The sequence below is a fragment of the Ictalurus punctatus genome, chromosome 8, assembly GCF_001660625.3.
Source record: "Ictalurus punctatus breed USDA103 chromosome 8, Coco_2.0, whole genome shotgun sequence".
NCBI classification, from domain to species: Eukaryota; Metazoa; Chordata; class Actinopteri; order Siluriformes; family Ictaluridae; genus Ictalurus; species Ictalurus punctatus.
Window position 1 is genome coordinate 12,771,403 of NC_030423.2, and position 18,648 is coordinate 12,790,050.

The window sequence follows — 18,648 nt, forward strand, 5'->3', positions numbered from 1 at the left end:
GGCATTGTGCTTAAATCACTACATAACATGCCAGCAAAATTTACAGACTTTTTATGAAAATAGACAAAAAACAAAAACATGGGACACAGATGCAACAGGAATTATGGCCATAAATGAAGTGAAAAATTTGCCAGCTTAAAATTTAGCAGCTGACACCAGTGTTTTTCCCCAACCTACTCCATCTGGCATGTTTGCATGTGTGTGTGTGTGTGTATGGATGCATGTCTTTACCACAGATAAGAGCAGACATGTTTTTCTGTATTTGGTAAAGAATGGAAAACATGTTTTCTACTCCTTATAAAGGAAGTCAATGATTTGAAATAAAATTCATGAGATCCTCAGTTTTTGTAAATTGGTTCATTGGCTTCTGCCAAGACCCTTATCGAGTCTGGACAAGACAAACCTTACTGTGTAAAAGCTGGAGAAAGCTAAATTAGTTTAAAAATGCTGGAGTATTCCCTTAAATAATAGGGCTTCATCACAGGTACAACTTGAAGAACTGGAGCTTACACAGTGCGTTTGTCCTGTCTCATGAGCTTGGATGAGAATTCACTGAGGATGTCCAGGAACGCCAGGTTTACAGGAGGATATCCATCTCCTTGAGGGTTCGGCTCCTTGAAGGCAAACTCAATACCATCTCTACAAACCAAATGCGAGCAAAACAACAATTCAAGTACAGACCACATAAAAAAAAAAACCCAGGTCCATCCCAGTGCCACAGGAAATGAAGTATCTGAGAATGACAGCAATGGCTTAGAAGAAGCATACTTATGTAACATGGCGATAGCCTCTCTGGTCTTGAGTTGATCTAGACCAAAAGTGAGAGAGAAGCGACGGGCCAGCTCTTTAATGCCACAGAAGGCTGAAGATGAGCGGTCAAAGCCTGGGCCCAGATCCGACAGCATCTCGTTGAACAACTATATAAAGCAAAGAGAAAGGAGTTTGTATGTAACACTCAATTTGTATTCAAAGTGTACAAGAATATGGATATTTGGAATCAACACACACTTACCTGCTGCAAGCTCAGAATGAGTGTTTTTGCACACTGGATTTTATCGATCTGTCTTGTTTTGCTCATGGTTTCCTTGATGATGTCACCGTAGTCATTATAATACTGATGGAGGGGGAGCAGTTGAATTTAACAGTCAGATGTGTTCGAATTAAAGCTTAAGGAAATTAAATTATGAAACGAAACAGTGAGACTCACTCTCATATATTGCTTGAATATGTCCGCGCCAGTCTTCATCTCCACCACATTGTAGATGATGAGCTTGCAGTACGCAGCAAGAAGGTTGCGTCTCTTGTGTAAAGCTTCTATTTTGCCTGCTTCGTCGTCCTGCTGCCCATCTGTTCAAACAAGACCAGCACAGAAAACTAAATTTTCATGTTCTTCTCTACTGCTTCATGTTCATAAAACCAGCCACACTGTCTCCCTCTTGTGGTGAATTGGATCAATAATAATAATAATAATAATAATAATAATAATAATAATAATAGGCAGAGATGATTTGAAGTTCAACTGAGAGATACAGGAAATCCAGAAACATGGCTACTCTAAGAACATTTACAAAACAATTAAAATATAGAGATTTTTTTATGGATACAGGGTAAAGGGATTAAGATCATTAAAGCAAAACATTACACTCACTTTACACCAAAACCCACATTATCAAAACCTTCCATGACTTATAACCATACACACACACACACATTTTTTATATATATATATATATATATATATATATATATTTCAAGCTTTTACAGGGTCTGGTAACCCATACATATACCTTTGATCTAAACAAGCATTTAGGTCAGACCAGTTTAGCTGGAGTCAAAACCTCATTCAATTCCATGTTTACATTGCACTTCACAATGTAATCTACCCATTTACGTCTATACTTTTGATCTAAATCCATTTTCATGAATCACCTAAGCCAGCTACTATGAGCATTAGAAATAATAGAAGCCCAAAACTGGACGGTCTGCCCGTTTCACATTTGGACTTTGCTCTATTGTTTAACAAGGCTGTATTGTTGAACCTGCGCTGTTGTTATCTTCATCCTGGTCAATGAAAACGTGGTCCAAGATGAAAATGAGCAGCTCAGACTGCAGTGAGGCCTCTGGTGAGTAAACCAGAGGCTCCAGTACCTCCCTCCCTCCAGATATGATCTGGTGACTGAAGATCATCAGCAGGTCACACAAGATGGTGAAGGCCTGCAGGGAAAAGTGCTAGTCAATGAAGTGTGTTCATCAAGTAAGATATGGAAAGATGCAAGGACAATTAACTGGAGTTTCTAATCATCTCATACTGACCTGCTCTTTCACAGTGGTGTTGACACTGCCTAAATAGCGCTGGCACATCAGGCAGAACGCTCTCATTTGCTTCCTTAAAGTCACCATATCCTCCTACAAGTGTCAAAACGAATAATTAAACTACGAAAAGAAAAGTAACTTCTCAAAATGGAAGCCAACAGTTCTTTTACTGTCAAATCTTACTTTTTTGCAGCTGCCCTCAGACACCTTGGCTAAGTGCCAGAGAATCACATAGTGTGTACACTGCAGTGCATGTATGACAATCTGAAACAGGTCAGGCAGACAAAAAGCCAGTCAGTCTCTCATTGTTATGACTTTGTACTCCGACACAAACCAAACGACATTTAAAGTGTCACCTGCTCAGGCATGTCCCCATTCTCAATGCCCGTATTGAGTAACTTATAGTTGCTGGTGAAGAGATCCCATTTTGAGAGGTCATGAGCACTGAGGAGAGACGCAGAAGGGAAGTCAAACAAACGAAAAGACAAACAACTGCAGCTGTGTAACATAAGTTAATGCGAACTGTAAAATGTTGATGTTTACTTGTGAAAAGCAGTGATCCTTTTTAGCGTGGACAGGACTTGATAGGCATCATCTTCATCTGGGTCCTCTCCCTAAGAAAGACAACAAAATATGATTTCATTTGGTATACCCAATTCAAGTATCAGAGATCTGCACCGATATTAACAGACAATGTGACAACGCAAAAGTCCATTAAACTGCACAGAGCACAGTTTGTCTGTCCTCACCTCCTGAAGAAAATCTTCTAACAGCTTATTGAACTTGTCCACCAGTTCGTCCAAGAGCTGGCTGCGGGCGATGTCTACCCTGTTGAAAATTGTGAACTCTTCATTGCAGAGGGCGTGGTAGGTCTTCGAGCAGGCCTCCAGCACATCAGTGTCAGTGTGCTTCTCCACAATCTCCCTGATTTGTCTCAGCAGTGATTCCAGATGCTGAAGGCAAGAGAACAGTAACACAGCGTCTCAAATACTGCACATTGACAGATCACATTGTATACTCAGTATCTAAACTCTGTGTGTGTGTGTGTGTGTGTGTGTATATATAAATATATATAAAGGTTCTGGGACTCACCTTTTCCAACCGCCCTGTTGTATAAATCTCTAGATCAAAGAACTGCGGTAACTGCAGAAGATTGGTCACCTTCTCGGCATCAATTGAATACTGTCAGGGGAAAGGATATTTGTACTTATCCACAGATTAAAAATTTCCCCAATAATCTTGTATTTGGGAAAAGGGAAAAAAAAGGAAAAAAAAAAAAAAAAAAAAAAAAAAAAAAAGGAAAGGAAAAAAAAAAAAAAAAAAAAAACACACCACACCAGTATTTACCTTTGCAAGTAAAGGTGGCATTGCCACCGCAAAAAGCTCGGTCATTCGCGTCCGGTCATCAAGCTGTGTTTTCTTCTCTTTTGCTGTCAGGACCTGTAACAAGAAGGGAAGACTGCTTAACAGTGTGCAAAATGCACAATTTACAAAGTACACTGAGAATATCATGATTTGAATCCACCATTGATCATTTCTTTTGTGCAAAAACTCTTCCCTTGACAGTATGGGCGCTCGTGATTCCACTTCAACTTGATTTGAATTCCACGCATTTGAAATGGTAATGATGTGTATTACCACATAGTCTCTTACCCTTTTGCCAGTGCCTCTGCCCACAGGAGGATGGCATTCTGCAGCTTGGCGGATGGTACAGAGCATGATCTCTATCAGGGCCGTCTCCTGTCTGTCTGACAGAGCTGCACAGGACATGTTCCATTAGACACATTCTCACAATGAAATAGCCTCAACACAACGACACAAAGGGAACACATGCCCATGGGACATGCGCATCTTTTTCAGCACACTAAAAATGGGGTACATAAAATAAAAATACATGTATCACAAGATGAACAATTCATGTCCCTCAATTTATTACAGCTATAATAATTATCACACTTACCTTTTCTTACCTCATTTGCAGGAAACTAAGTGAACTCTAACCACATTTGCCTTGCTTGTTTGAATTTGTAAGAATTCAAGGTCAGGTTCATACGTCTACATTTGTAGTGCCCAATGCCAGTTAAGGAAATAATGATATCTGATTCAACTGGTCAGCTAATTACCATATTTAAAGTTTAACCTAGCATGCTTTCTCTGAACACAACCAGAGGAATATGCAATTTATAATTTTTTTAAACAAGTAAAATGTTATGTAAAATGAGGCTTGAAGTAATTCTAAATGGTCAAAGAGAGATAGCAGTCAGACCTTCCTCTCCAGGCAGGGGCTCATCCAGCAGCAGACTGATCATGCACTCCCAGTCCTTCAGCAGCTCAGAGGCACAGTCCCACATGCTGTCTACCAGGTATGCAGCGTGTTCGTGGAGCTGAAGAGAAGACCGTGTGTTAAACAGTGAGCATCTAATATCTGGACATGCTGAGGCATTACCCTGTTTAATACTTCTTGTTTGTAACCACAGCAAAACACACCATTTACGTGAGAGAAATGAGACTGAATGGGTTGCTGACTCACCTCACTCTCTAGGAAAAAGAAAACTGTCGTTTTCATGAGATTGGCATTCAGACTCTGTCTACCTCGTCTCTTAGGCATGCTGTCATCCTCGATGTTTTGATGGCTGAACAATCTGCGAAGGAAAACAAAGATGCTTCAGGGAGGGATAACAAGTGTCATTTAGGTCCTGACCCTGTATTTCATCTTCGCATAGATAACAAGCATTATTACATTATCTATGCGAACATCTAGGTTACACTGCTGACCCTCAATCACATTGATGCCACATGAGTAGGGGAAAATGGAGTCCGGGGACAAAATATAATTCACATAATGATGTTCAGCTGGCAAGTTGCCCTGACGATCCTGTAACAGTAATTTGCAGTGGGCAGTGTGTCGGAGTGTCAGGTCAGAATTGGAGGGAAATTTGTATGCATGTGTTATACGACAGCTCGGATAAGTCAAACATCGTCATGCCCCACAACAGAAGTTCCACTACATGGTGACAGACAGGAGGCGGTGACAAATATGGAGTAAGTGCAAGAGTGTGTACCAGAGTGATACAATGGAAAAGCATTTCCCCTATTGTCAGGAGACAGAGTTAACGTCCCAATAAAACCACAGCAATCCATGATCGTGAGCTATGGGAGCAAAACTGGCCAGGCTCTCTGGGGTGGACTGCTGACTTTCTCTTTCCCCTGTCAATCATAGCAACACTAGCCAATCAAGGGCATCTGTGAACTCATGCAATGTGGAATAGAGCAGATAACGCTTTCCTCCACGTGCGTCACACTGCCCTGTAACATCACGTGAGCAGCAGTTCAAAACGTCTCAGTTGGCTGGATTCACATGTCTTGGAGGAAGTATGTGTTAGCCTTCACCCTCCCTGGGTCTTGGCTGCTATGTCAGATAAATGTGTTCAATGTATGCCAAAAGATATGACCCAACTATGACCTAAGCTTCAGGCTTGCCCAAGGTCTGTAGGTCTGAAAACTACGCTGATCCTGAACCTTGGAGCACTATAACCTAGACCAATCTGCACCCACGGGCTCAACATGCTTTATGTTGCCCTGATCTCTATTCCCCAATGCACACCTTGGTTTTGGAGTGAGGCACAACTTTGTGTCTCATAAGTGTAAATAAATACATAAATAAATAAATAAACAAACATAAATAAATAAGTGAGAAGTGAAAGAAAGCCTCACTTCTTAAAGAGGAACTCTCCAGCAGCCACGGCGACCGGCCGGTGAGCCGAGTACACCAGATGGTAGACACTCTCACAGTCCTCTGCTGTCAGGACCTCATCACTGCTACTGGAAAAGCAAACACCAGAATCATGTCAGTACACCATCGTGTTTATTTTGTATCATCTAAATTCCAAATACACATATAACACTTTAGGCAATGTCTGAGTATGCATACTTACTGTAATACAAGTGTGAGTAGCTTTATTGCTTGCACAGCAACATCATACTCCTTATCCAGTGTCATGGAAACAATGCGGTCCTGAAAGGAGAAAGTTAGTAACAAGTTACATATATTCATATACATGAAAATATTTCAAATAATACTGAGAACATTATAAATGAAACTCTAGCAAAGATATACACTACCAGTCAAAGGTTTAGACACACTCATTCTTTCTTTCCCCACATTTTACAATAATAATAAAATTATCAAAACTCTGGAATAACAAAGGGAACTATGGGAATTATACTGTGAAAAAAACAACAACTCCAAAATAAATAAAAATAATTTTGTATTTTAGCATCTTCAAAGTAGACTCCCTTTCCACTTTGAATTTCAAAAATGTATTCTTGGTATTTTCTCAACCGATTTCTTGAGGAATTCCCGAAATGCTTTTTACACAGTATTAAAGGAGTTCCCACCTACGCTGGACACTTATCGGCTGCTTTTCGGAATATTTCGCTCCAAATCATCCATTAAAAAAATATATTTATTTTTTGTAAATAAAATGTTAGTTTTCTAATGAAAGAAATGAAAATGTTGGCACAATTATATTTTTGTCTACAACACCGATTTCAAACATTTAAATCATACACCTTCAGATCAAAAGTTTTTTTTAAACCATGGGATACATTTCAGTCAAGTGTCTCAAAACTTTTGAACAGTAGTGTGTACAATAATAATAAATTTATATATGTGTGTGTGATGTATATATATTTCACTGTTAAAAATAACTAAATTAACTATAAACAATTCTTCAATCCCACTTAATTGAAATTCTGCTCTTCACTTGGAGACTCTCTCAATACTGCTTTCGCCCTCTATGCATTTGGAAAGAAATAAACTGCAGATGGCTCTCACCTTGAAGCGGCTAGTAAAGAGCTCCAACTTGGCGTTGAGCTCTCTGTTGTAGTAGAGGCCCTGCAGAGCCGTGAGGCATTTCAGCCGCACTTCGCCTTGCTGTTGAAGAGAACAGACAAACAATGAGGCTCCACTATTAACAACCAGCACATGCTTCATCCCTGTGTGAGTCAAACAGTTGGGAAATATAATCATCAACTTCACCTTGTCATGCATGGTCCAGCCTACATATTTCAGGTAGCTATCGTTGAGAAATGCGTCACTGTACATTTTCATCCACACCCCGATCTCCTCGATGCAGATCGCTCGGATCTCCGCTATCGCATCGCTGCAGGGACAACAACAAGTCAGTAACCAGAGCTCTATTTGTCATGATGGTGTCTAGATTAATCTAAAAACCTGCCTTGTCTCTCTAATGAATAGAACTATCCAACAGTTTTTTTCTTAAATATTAATTCAGATGATTTATATTTACACTCACTTGCAATCAAACATATAGGATGCACTTTTGTTTAAAGAAGAATTCACTCAAATATTCCAGCGCTATTGTAATGAGAAGGCCAAATGCACTTATCAGAACAAATGACATACCGGTATCTGTGCACGAAAACTCCCTTGAAAATAGCATTCATCATATTTTCAATTTCATCCTGATTTTCTTGTAGCTGCAAAGAGAAATACAAAACTTATTACTGAAATCCAAAAACATCTCAGTAAACATTCTGCTATTCTAGCACCCGTAAAACAACGCAGGTTTGCAATTAGTTTCAATACAAGGCTCGAGTGACATGAATGGTCATTCCCAGTTAAATCGCACACAAGCCTCCAACACACTCACACAGATGGCATGTCAGCAGGACTATCATTACATAACTGAACTGTTAATCAATATAAGTACTACAAACTAAAGATAGCTCAGCTATTTGCAATGATGACTTAATATTTTTTTTTGGATGGGGGGGGAGGGGGCAATCCGTTTATTTTGTTAATTGCATTTTATTCCTTTTTTCATCAAGCAGGATTACTGACAAGCAGTTATTTTTTACCAGTCTTGGTCAATCAAGACTGGTCAAAAATACTTGACCAGTAGGACTGCACATCACATGGTACATTAGCCAATACAATTTCAATCAAATATTCCATTAATAAATGTATGCTATTAAAGGGTATTTTGGTTTTATTCTTAAAAGCTTAATAGACACTGAAATATTAAGAACAGCTATTCATTTTGACAAAAGAACATTAAGCATAAAGTAACATATCATGAGCCAAATGCTTAAAGACAGTTTTGCTTATCCGCTAGCTCCTTGGCACGGTGCTTTAATATAGTCATCAATAGTGCTGTTATCTGTAATTTGAAGCTGCTTTAATATTTTATTGTTGATACTTTGACATATACACCACACTCGCTGAGGTTTAACATTCAGAAAACATCATAAAGACCAAGAAATGTCTACAACTGGCTGTAGCAGAAAAAAAAAAAAAAAGATTATGCTTCTGTCTTTCCACATAAAAACATGCCACTTCTACTACAGGGAACTTGGCTACACAGGTCAGTGGCTACAGATATAAACCATGCTACATTGCAAATCTGAAATACTATTAGTTTCCAGACTAGGAGGACTAAAATTACTAGCTTCTATGCTTTATAACGATTGGTGTTGTAGAGTTAATTGTGTTAAGACATGAATAAAATGATGCATGTTCCATATATTCTCTTTCACAGCAGTACGGAATAGACACGGCTACCTTTCTCATCTCATCATTTGCATGCAGATTTGCTAGTAGAGTGTTGCTCAAAAGCTGCCCTGTAGTAGGGACGTTGAAAATTTGCACCAGGTGAATTTTCTGCAAGCTCTAAAATCTGCTTTGCGACCGTTTTCAACGAAACATGACAAGCACCTGGTTTAGACCAAAGAGGTCTTTAGTTGGTCATGTGGTGACTTACTGACTCTCAGTCATGATCTCAGTGAAATCCTTTGTGATGCCAAAGTAAAAGCTTTATATAGCACACAAATGTTTAATGCCAAAAAGGACATTATGGTGTTTAAAATAAAAATAATAAATAAAATAAAATAAAAAATTTAAAAAAAACCACAACAAATTAGGGATTTTAAATTACAAACATCATTTTGAGAGATCCCTTGAATCTGCTGGAGTAGTTGCAATGCTAGACTCACCTCCTTGCGTTTCTGTAGGAGCAGCTCCAACCTGTCATTGGCCCGCTTGCCGATCATCTTGTTTCGCTCGGACTCGTACTGGCGCTGCGTGTTGTCCATATTAATGCTGAGGTTCAGAGCTACGTTCACCAGAGCCGTCATCAGCTTCATGGCTGCGTAGATCACAATGCACATAAAAGACAGGGATGAACTAAAACACTATGCCGTTGATCCAGCCATCACCCACAGACACACACAGCTCATCCACATCGAGATCGGATACGCAACAGCTCGCAGACGCTCTCAACAAGTATTGTCTGAAAGATGTATGGCTACTACAAATGATTGTCAAATGATTGATGGTAGGTCTGACCTGCTAGTGTGCTAGTGTGCCTAAAGGCACGCACTTGGGAGTCTGACAGTCCAGTGAGCAGGGAGATGACCGTGTCCATCATATACTCATCATAGATGATGCTGTACTGGCACTGTCGGACCAATACAGAAATAAACTCGCAAAAACTGGACTTGAACTTCTTCCACTGTGGCCCAGCCATTGTGAGTGGGTAGTCTCCACTGTCCTACAATGATCAACACAATACTCTTATTTAGCACAGAGACAGAGATACCCGGCGTATTAAAACATCACTAAAAGCATGCTTCACAGGAAGCAAAATCTTGCCTCGTCAAATTCTTCAGTCATCTTTCTGATGATCTCAGAGTTCTGCATGTGCCGAAACATCTCGCCACTCACAACACCTGCAACAATAAACAGAGACAGCATGCTCCTCAATAGCGGACAAGATGACACCGCAGCTTATTTCTAGCTCACTACAGAGTGAATCATAATGTACCTTTACAGCCAGAACACTGGATAAAGAAGTTGATCAAGTCAAGGAGAGCCATGTCTCGGTCCTGTTTGTAAGACTCAATCCAATCGTCCACCACAGACTGGGGGAAAGAAAGAAAAATCTAAATCTGTCAGGCCAAGAAATAAATAAAAAAAAAATTCAACATTTAAAATGATAAACTAAACTATAAGAATTTAAGAGCTCAGCAGTGCTGACACTGACCTGCATGGCGCTCTTTCCCAGCTTGACCACTTCAAACAGCATGATATTCTCCATGCCATTCTCTTGATGGTGTCCATTTAAGCGCCCTGCGCCCTTTCCACCTCCTTTCCCCTTCTCCCCAGGGGCCTTCTTCCCCTTTTTCACCTAAAACACAGGATTCAGTTTAGCTGCGTTAAACAATCTCCAAGCCAAATGAAATGACCCTGAAAAGAATTCTTGATTATAGTAAATTTGACACGTTTGGGATTTTTCACTGTACAAGTTTTAATGATAGCATTCTTGATGAAGGGTGAATATAAACCATTGTGTCAAGTTTACTGTGGTGAATCCCACACCCACTGCCTCAAAATGTGACCTTCATGTCATCCCACAGTCCACCCAACTGCACAATTCTCTCTAAATCACCAGGAACAGCCATGCTTATGTAGAACAAAAAATACATAAACAATGCACAAACAATTAAGGCCATTCTGAATAAAGTTTCAATTCAACTGGGTGGATGGATAAACCTTTTAAAAAACTTTTAAAGAAAAGAAAAATGACCATGTAAAGCTTTGTGATTACCTTCACTAACAGAATGTGTGTGCATGCGCATTTGAGTCATGCTTTTTTAAGGGGGAAGGTCCTGTGACCAAAAAAACCCAAAACTGTTCCTGTGACACATTTTATTCTATTTACAGATAATTATGAGGTGGGATGAGTGAGGATATTTTTGTGCAGTCATTACCAGACAATAGCTTTTAACGTTGGTAACAGTGGAAAATAAGTAAGGAGATATATCTGCTTTAAGTAAGGAAGAATACACAACAGACTGTTTATATGAAAATAATCCATGCTGGTGTGGTGATGCTGCATGATACGATACCACCCCAAAGTGGTCTATTATTGGACAATCACATGATCTGGAGTGTGTTATTCTGTTTATACCACAAATTACTAATGACTAATTTATCAATGAATAACAAATCACAGATTTTACAACCCCAATTTCAAAAAAGTTGGGACGCTGTGTAAAATGTCAATTAAAACAGAATGCAATGATTTGCAAATCTCATAAACCCAAATGTTATTCACAATAGAACATAGAAAACATATCAAACTGAGGAACTGTACCAGTTTAAGGTAAAAAAAAATTACCTTAAATGACATTGTTAATTTGATGGCCGCAACACGTCTCAAAAAAGTGGCATGGGGCAACAAAAGGCTGGAAAAGTAAGTGTTACTAAAAAGAAACAGCTGGGGGTTAATTTTTTAGACATGTTGCGGCAATCAAATTCAAAATTACCTCTTTAATTTCTTAAAATGGTACATTTACTTAGTTTAAACATTTGATGTTTCCGATGATCTATTGTGAATAACTTATGGGTTTATGAGATTTGCCAATCATTGCATTCTGTTTTTATCTACATTTTACACAGCGTCCCAACTTTTTTGAAATTGGGGTTGTAACAGTTTAAAGTTAGATCCAATGGTGTGGAATGTCTGAGAGACAAGTTAGTTCCTCTTATCTCTTATGTTATAGCTGCAAAAAAAAACAGCCATTCTCTCAACAACTTGTCATTTTACAGAAAACAAGAACGCGTGAACAACTCTGTCATGAAAACTTTCCCATGCTGGGAAGAATCCTGATTGCTGACTGTTATAAAGCGCTGACAACCAACACTCATTCTCTAAATACTTCCTAAAAATAAAAAAAGACACCACATCAACAATTTCAGATTTTATTTTGCTCAACACGGTTTTTTAAAATTCACTATTAGTCTTAAGTCGCGTGGAGCGTCTGCCGTACAAGTCCCTTTGTATGAGCTGTTACTATAGAAACAATAACAAACGCACACAAGTGCATCAATATAAACTTACCGCTCAAGTTACAACCAGAACTACTGCCCGAACCGCTAAGATTTGACAATTCAACCCCGCTGTGATACAATAAATACTAATGTATGCCGTTCTGTTAATATCAACAACCTCCTTTCTGCTGAATTTCAGGTAAATCTTAAATGCTGAGCAGTTTTCTGTGGTCACAATTTCTATTTCTTGCTATCTGAGTAATAATGTCATTTGGCAGAAGTTTTGCTAACATGCACATTATTTTAAAACTCATTAAAAACACACGCAGAGCAAATGAAACACAAGGCTGAAAAGGTGAAACCTCTGCCCAGACTCATGCGCTCCTTACTGCTATGTAACTAATGCTCAGACTAAACCCTGCCTCTTGTATGCTGCCTACAAACTGACCAGTTTACCATACATATGAACAGTACAGTCTGAATTTGTAATTGAAATTATTCAGATTGATGAAAATCTCTGGATGAAATGTAAAACAGACTGTTTGGACAGCGTGTGTGGCGACTCACGCAAATTCCGATTGTGCAAAGTTTTTTTTTTTAAAACAGAAAACCAAAATTATTAACCACCTTATATGATCACAAAGAAATGTGGATTTGCCTCAATCAGTTTACCGGGTTCTGAGGTGTATACATGAACGTTTTGAATTCTTAGTAATTAGATCATGAGTCATCAGTCAAATTATTAATGGATTATTAGATTGCACAAGTAAAACGCACCTACCAGCTACTCGCTTTCTTAACTTAGATTCCCATTATTAGAGGCAAGCACATTGCACCTATGCGTACTATTGTACAATGTAAGATTATGATCACAAGACAAGGGATTGGTCAATGTTATGTGCGGGATACTTAATCACACAAAGCCTACCTTTCCTTTCCCTTGAACAGCATTTCTCCCATCAGAATCGTCAAAGTCAGTATCTGATGAGAATCGTGTGTCTGTGTCCCTGTTAAACACAAAATTCAGTCTTAACCGTGAGCCCTTTATAGACCAGACTGAGAGTATATTATGGAGAATAACATGAAGGGTCACTTACTGGGGATAATGAAACTCCGCTTGTAATTCTGGTGCTGCTATCATTTCTTTAACATCTTCTGGACCACCTTAACTTGTCAAAGCTTTAATCTTCCGTCAACACTAGCAGCAACCGCAGGTACCTTTGTGTCATATGACCTAGAACAGTTCATAGTAAACATGAAATCAGACTATGTCTATATTCTCACATCACATTATCTAAAAAGGAATAACCTCAAAGGGGAGATGGGAGGAAAAACATAGAAGTCCTGAAATAATTTAGGCCAAAAACATGGTATGAAATATAGAGATTGTATTCAACCATGAAACCATTTATTCAGGGAGCAACTAGTGAAAAGCTGAGAAGTACAAGATGAAGCTGCAGATACATCATGGCCACAAGGGGAGCAGTGTTGCACTACTTTTCAGCAGCTGCACCCTGCCAGCGCTTGTCCATGTGGGTGATGCACTGAGACAGAAAACAGAAACAGGAAACAAAAGTAAAACGGGTTGTGCGCTCAAGATAAATCCCAGTTCCTAGCTCCTGTCTGCAGGTGCTGCTAGTAGCTAAAGCAAATACATGCTCTGCAGCTGGGAGAAAAGCTGCACATGAAGAAAATGAGTAGTGCTTACATCTGGTCTTAAAATGCACAAATTTCTTTTACTACCAGGATTTCACTATGAGCCATATCAGTGCTGTAACAGCAGAAATTAAATCAGTTTTATGCAGACAGGTGACAAGTCACATGTTTCTACAGTAAACTAATTCACCTAGATAGACAGATTTTTACAGAAAGTTATGATTAAATCTTCAGTGCACTGCATGTCAGAAAAGGTAGGGAAATATTGACGGAAAAAAAGACAAGTCAATGGCGAGACATTTCATTGGAACTTAAAAGGTATTTTTGCATTCATGCAGTCAATCTTGAATGAAATAAAACTTCCTAGATGTACTTAACAGTTTGTTTTCAGTTACACTCAGTCCCCTTTACTCTATTCTAGAGACGTAACTTAATATGAATACGTTACTCGGAACGAACCCATAACATGTTTGAAACTGAAACAAACGAAAGATACGGAGGAGACACACAATATTCTTTTTAATTTTTTAAGAAAGGTTCGCATGGTTTGAGAGCTAGTTGGAACAAGAAGTCTGCATCAGGACTGGAATCTCACAGGACACAAACTTACAAACTTGAGGACGTAAGCAAGCGATAATATATGAAGCCGGCAGGACGAAGAAAATCCATGTTCATTAAAATGAATGTGTGGCACTGCAAGATGTGTTTATAGCATCCTTAATAACTGCCTGGTTAGGGTCAAGTGGTTTACATCAGGCTACTAATTTATTATCTGTAAGCACTGTGAACAGCTCTAGGTGAAAGATTATGAGTACTGTACTAGTACTGTAGCAGAGGTTTAGGAACTCTCCATGCACTCAGAGCTGACATTTCTACAATTTGGATCTTTTTCAGTGTTTTCCATCGTTTTAACTTGTACAGTTTCTATTCAATTATATAATTTTTAGATAATCATAAATAAATTAAAGGCACATCACAAGATTCTGGATATAAATATCCTGTTTAGACCAGGTCCAGCTCCTGTTTATAACTGAACACTGTCAGACATGTTGGCATACTGAACAGGTACAGCTGGTGACATAACCGTATACCCCCAAAACCCTAACCCGGGGAGGCAAAAACATGATGCCAGTGTGGACCAAGTACAGATGATGCATAAAGCCATGTCCCAGATTTCTGAGCAAAATAAACTTCACACGATTATGAGGAAATCTGAATATTATTTTCACATCACAGCAGCTGAACCCATCGTGCTTTAACACTTCCACATTTAGCTGCTAATTTCTGGTTCCGACACTGAAGGCAGATGTCCGCACATCTCTGAGCTGGAGCCGAGGATGAGACTGAAAAATACAACCGGTGTGCGTGTCAGCACGCGCGACCTGTGAACCTGAACCGACATTCATAAATTCCAAAAACCTTGCCCATCGACCGTAGCTATGCGTCACTCTACAACCAAAAAGCATATAATTTAGTCCCGCGTGACTAGCGGACACCGCGATGAGTTCCGATTGTCTGCAATTCGGTACCGTGCAGTGAAAGAGCCACGCGCCTGAAAATGTGCTTGCGGATGGAGATGAAAACAAGGGGGCGTGGCCTCCCGCACACTGTCACGCTATGCGGCGTTCTCATAGGCCCCTTAGTCTCCGGTTTCCAGGAAACAAGCGTCGGAGCGGGCTTCCTCCGTTACCATATAAGGTATTAATCTATCCGCCCTCGTGCTTATCGCGTCCAATCAAAGACGGTCTTTATCATTCGTGGCCGTAAACACGAATAAACGGGAGAAGGACGGAAGCGAGCAGAGGAACCTGTGGAAAGGAGCAGCTTGTGTGCTTTAAAGTTTAATTTCATCACTAGTCCTTTATATAGTTTGTCTAACACGGTCCTGGAGAACTTTCGGAGAAAATATACTGCTTTTACAAGTGAGGTAAAATACCACAGTAAAGCAGCGGGGCGTACACATTAAACAATTCATATTTATTTATTCTCAGAATTAAGGTCCTCAAAGTAAGGACTGGATAATAACACACAGTTACAGAATAACCAAGACCGAGGGTTACTTTAAAGCCACGCACACGTGAGGTTTGTTTATTTTCTTAATAAACCATCATAATACAGCAAACTGCACACACTCGACGGACAACACAAGCAATGTGCTACAAGTTTACTCAAATGAATTAGAAACAACAAATTAAAGTGTGCATGTCTTCAAACCCGTATATTTGTGGCACCGTTATGTCTGAGGTGTGAGCAGGGCTGTTATGAAATGTCCAGTGATTAAAATAAAAGTACACTTTAACCACACCGCGTAAGATGACAAAACAATAAATAAATAAAGTATGTGAAATAAAGCCGCAACACCTTTTTTTTTTAAACTGAAAAGATTAACTTCTTAAAAAAGTGGCGCCAAATGAAGCTAACCATCACCACACACACACACACACACACACACACACACACACACACACAGAGCGAGAGAGAGAGCAATTGTGATATTCGGGTTTCGGCTACACACATCACGTACATAAACTAATACATGTTTTTAAAAAGGCGGTTAAACATCGAGCAGAAACTGAGCTTGATTTACACAGCTAGCTTGTTGTGAGCGTCTGTCAAAGCTTTGAGTCCACGCATCTGGCCTAAACATCCTCCACAAAGTTAGTTAGACGGGCTGATAGTGCTATAACTTTATTCATAAACCATCTCGGGAGTCGGTGAGCTCGGAGTGCTTTACACTTTTACTACATTAAAAGTATTCGCTCGAAATCAGGCGATAAATTATTCAAACACAACAGAAGAGCAACGCCAGCCAGTCCGAGTGAAGAGTCCGCTATGCTAGCTCATCTGAAACATTAGTGGGACGAGAAACGCAGGGATATGAATTCCTCCTGATCTGATCAATCATCTCAGCAGTTTTAAGTTTCTTCTCCGCAGTGAGTGCAGGAAAACCATCTTCACAAGCAACCCCGGAGACTGAAGAAAGTACAACAAAACAGCGACGACAAACAAGTTACAGGGGAAACGCGACGAGAGAAAGAGAGAGAGCGCGCGCGAGAGAGAGAAAAAAAAAATCTCCATCTTGAAACCAATCCAGCAGCTGTTTTCGGGATTCTCCATTTTGGCTCCGCTTTACAGTCAGTCATCCTGCATTCCAGCCGAGCGAGTCATGTTGTGATTTACACCACATTTACTACATCCATTAAACACATTCATCGAAGAAACGACTTTAAAACAAGCTCTCCGATACTCGTTTTTTGTTCGTGCGACAACAGTTTTCTCTTTTCACGTGCGGGGGGAAAAACGCCTCCCCGCGTCCTCCATCTTGGTTGTGAATTTGTGCTCCAGTTTCGCCATAGCGGCTGCGCTCGCGGGCTCGCAGCGTTTAGCCAGCTAGCTACATCAACAAAACAACGCACAGAAATACCGCGGAAGTGGCCTACGCTGTCATTTAGTCAAACTGACCAGCACTGATACGCGTTTAAAACCTTACATTGCGACGATTTAAAACGCTCCTCGAAGCAGTAAAAGCTAGGTTATACGGCTGTTTTGGTGAGCTAAACCGACTTCTCTCCGCTCAAGTCCCGCGTATTCGGGTACGCAAGCTAACCGAGGCTAGCTTTCAGCTCGGCGCACCAGCAAAATATCACTAAACCCCACCAACTTCTGTAAACGTCTCCGCCATTTTACAACTTACCTCCTAGCAGTATTAAATCCAGCACACAATGCAGCTCCGTAACAGTGTCGAGTGGCGCTAGTTGTTTTGAACGAAACCCCGAGACAGATTCATGGATGTTAGTTTGAAAGTGGCGGTCAGAGGCTGTCTGTTTCAGACACACACTCAGCCCGCTCGCACCGCTCGGTTTGTTGTTCCGATAATCGAGCTGGAGAAACGGCACAAAGCTGCCATCTGCTGGTCACATGGTCACGACCCCTCACACTGGACTGAGGGAGACATCTAGTGGCCAAAACTAGTTATGGCGCTCTACTAAAAGGTTGATCAATAGAGGCTATGCAAGCAATACACTTATGTATTCAATGGTTAGATTATTTAGGGAAGCTTTAGTGCTATGAGGCTAACATTCGAAGAGGTGGAAGTTATTCTGAGTCAATTAAATTTTATTTGTATAGCGCTTTTAACAATGGACATTGTCTCAAAGTAGCTTTACAGAAGCATATAAACACAGGATACAGATTTTAAATGTGTGAATTTATCCCTAATGAGCAAGCTATCGGCGACGGTGGCGAGGAAAAACTCACTAAGACGATATGAGGAAGAAACCTTGAGAGGAACCAGACTCGGAAGGGAACCCATCCTCATCTGGGCAACAACGGATAGTGTGAAAGTAAACGAAAGTTCATTATGGTTTTTATATGAAGTCTGTTTGTTGAACTAGTCCACTGTTCACTAAAGGAGACTTGAGTGCAAAATTGTATGTGGTAACTGCAGTCCTAAGGACATAGTAGCAACCGTAGTCCCAGCAACCCTGAGTTCCAGTGAGAATGTTCATGTGGAATTGAGGTCCAAAACCATTGCCATGGTACTTCAAGCGGTACCATCCTCAGCAATCTCCAGGCAGCACTGCTTGGGGTCGTCCTCAGAGGCAGAATGTAGCCTCCAGTTGAGAGCTCCATCCAGAGGTAGGGCATCAGGATGGATCAGGCAGGTCCAGAGAGCAGAAAGGGTCAGGATCACTGGCATCTCCATAATATCATGTGTGGCTCGACAGAAGGAGAGAGGGAGGTAAAGAAAGGGAGAGATTGTTAGGGAGGCTTACTATCCCGTAATGGGCAAGACTGTGTACTTTGTGTAAAAGAAAGTCTAT

At 40.1% G+C, this 18,648-nt stretch overlaps 1 protein-coding gene across 3 annotated transcripts in view; it reads right to left on the minus strand.

The window, feature by feature from the left end:
• The window catches only part of stag2b (stromal antigen 2b), a 25,075-nt gene extending 7,371 nt beyond the window's left edge, over positions 1-17,704 (minus strand). For 2 of the 3 annotated variants that reach the window (XM_047157194.2, XM_017474565.3), the window contains exons 1-28: positions 17,520-17,704; positions 13,267-13,403; positions 13,098-13,176; positions 10,380-10,523; positions 10,161-10,257; positions 9,989-10,065; positions 9,683-9,887; positions 9,331-9,482; positions 7,742-7,815; positions 7,355-7,478; positions 7,151-7,249; positions 6,249-6,328; positions 6,028-6,135; positions 4,844-4,955; positions 4,580-4,697; positions 3,967-4,070; positions 3,661-3,753; positions 3,406-3,495; positions 3,063-3,266; positions 2,857-2,927; positions 2,670-2,757; positions 2,497-2,577; positions 2,314-2,406; positions 2,040-2,214; positions 1,208-1,347; positions 1,013-1,114; positions 769-917; positions 511-639 (exon numbers count right to left, since the gene is read on the minus strand). In XM_047157194.2, coding sequence (XP_047013150.1) covers positions 511-639; positions 769-917; positions 1,013-1,114; positions 1,208-1,347; positions 2,040-2,214; positions 2,314-2,406; positions 2,497-2,577; positions 2,670-2,757; positions 2,857-2,927; positions 3,063-3,266; positions 3,406-3,495; positions 3,661-3,753; positions 3,967-4,070; positions 4,580-4,697; positions 4,844-4,955; positions 6,028-6,135; positions 6,249-6,328; positions 7,151-7,249; positions 7,355-7,478; positions 7,742-7,815; positions 9,331-9,482; positions 9,683-9,887; positions 9,989-10,065; positions 10,161-10,257; positions 10,380-10,523; positions 13,098-13,176; positions 13,267-13,310 — 3,032 coding nt within the window. In that variant the 5' untranslated portion in view covers positions 13,311-13,403; positions 17,520-17,704. Of the gene's footprint in view, positions 1-510; positions 640-768; positions 918-1,012; positions 1,115-1,207; positions 1,348-2,039; positions 2,215-2,313; positions 2,407-2,496; positions 2,578-2,669; positions 2,758-2,856; positions 2,928-3,062; positions 3,267-3,405; positions 3,496-3,660; positions 3,754-3,966; positions 4,071-4,579; positions 4,698-4,843; positions 4,956-6,027; positions 6,136-6,248; positions 6,329-7,150; positions 7,250-7,354; positions 7,479-7,741; positions 7,816-9,330; positions 9,483-9,682; positions 9,888-9,988; positions 10,066-10,160; positions 10,258-10,379; positions 10,524-13,097; positions 13,177-13,266; positions 13,404-13,614; positions 13,714-17,519 lie in introns of all 3 variants that reach the window. The other variant, XM_017474566.3, reaches the window with a different exon arrangement.
• Positions 17,705-18,648: the final 944 nt, after the last annotated feature.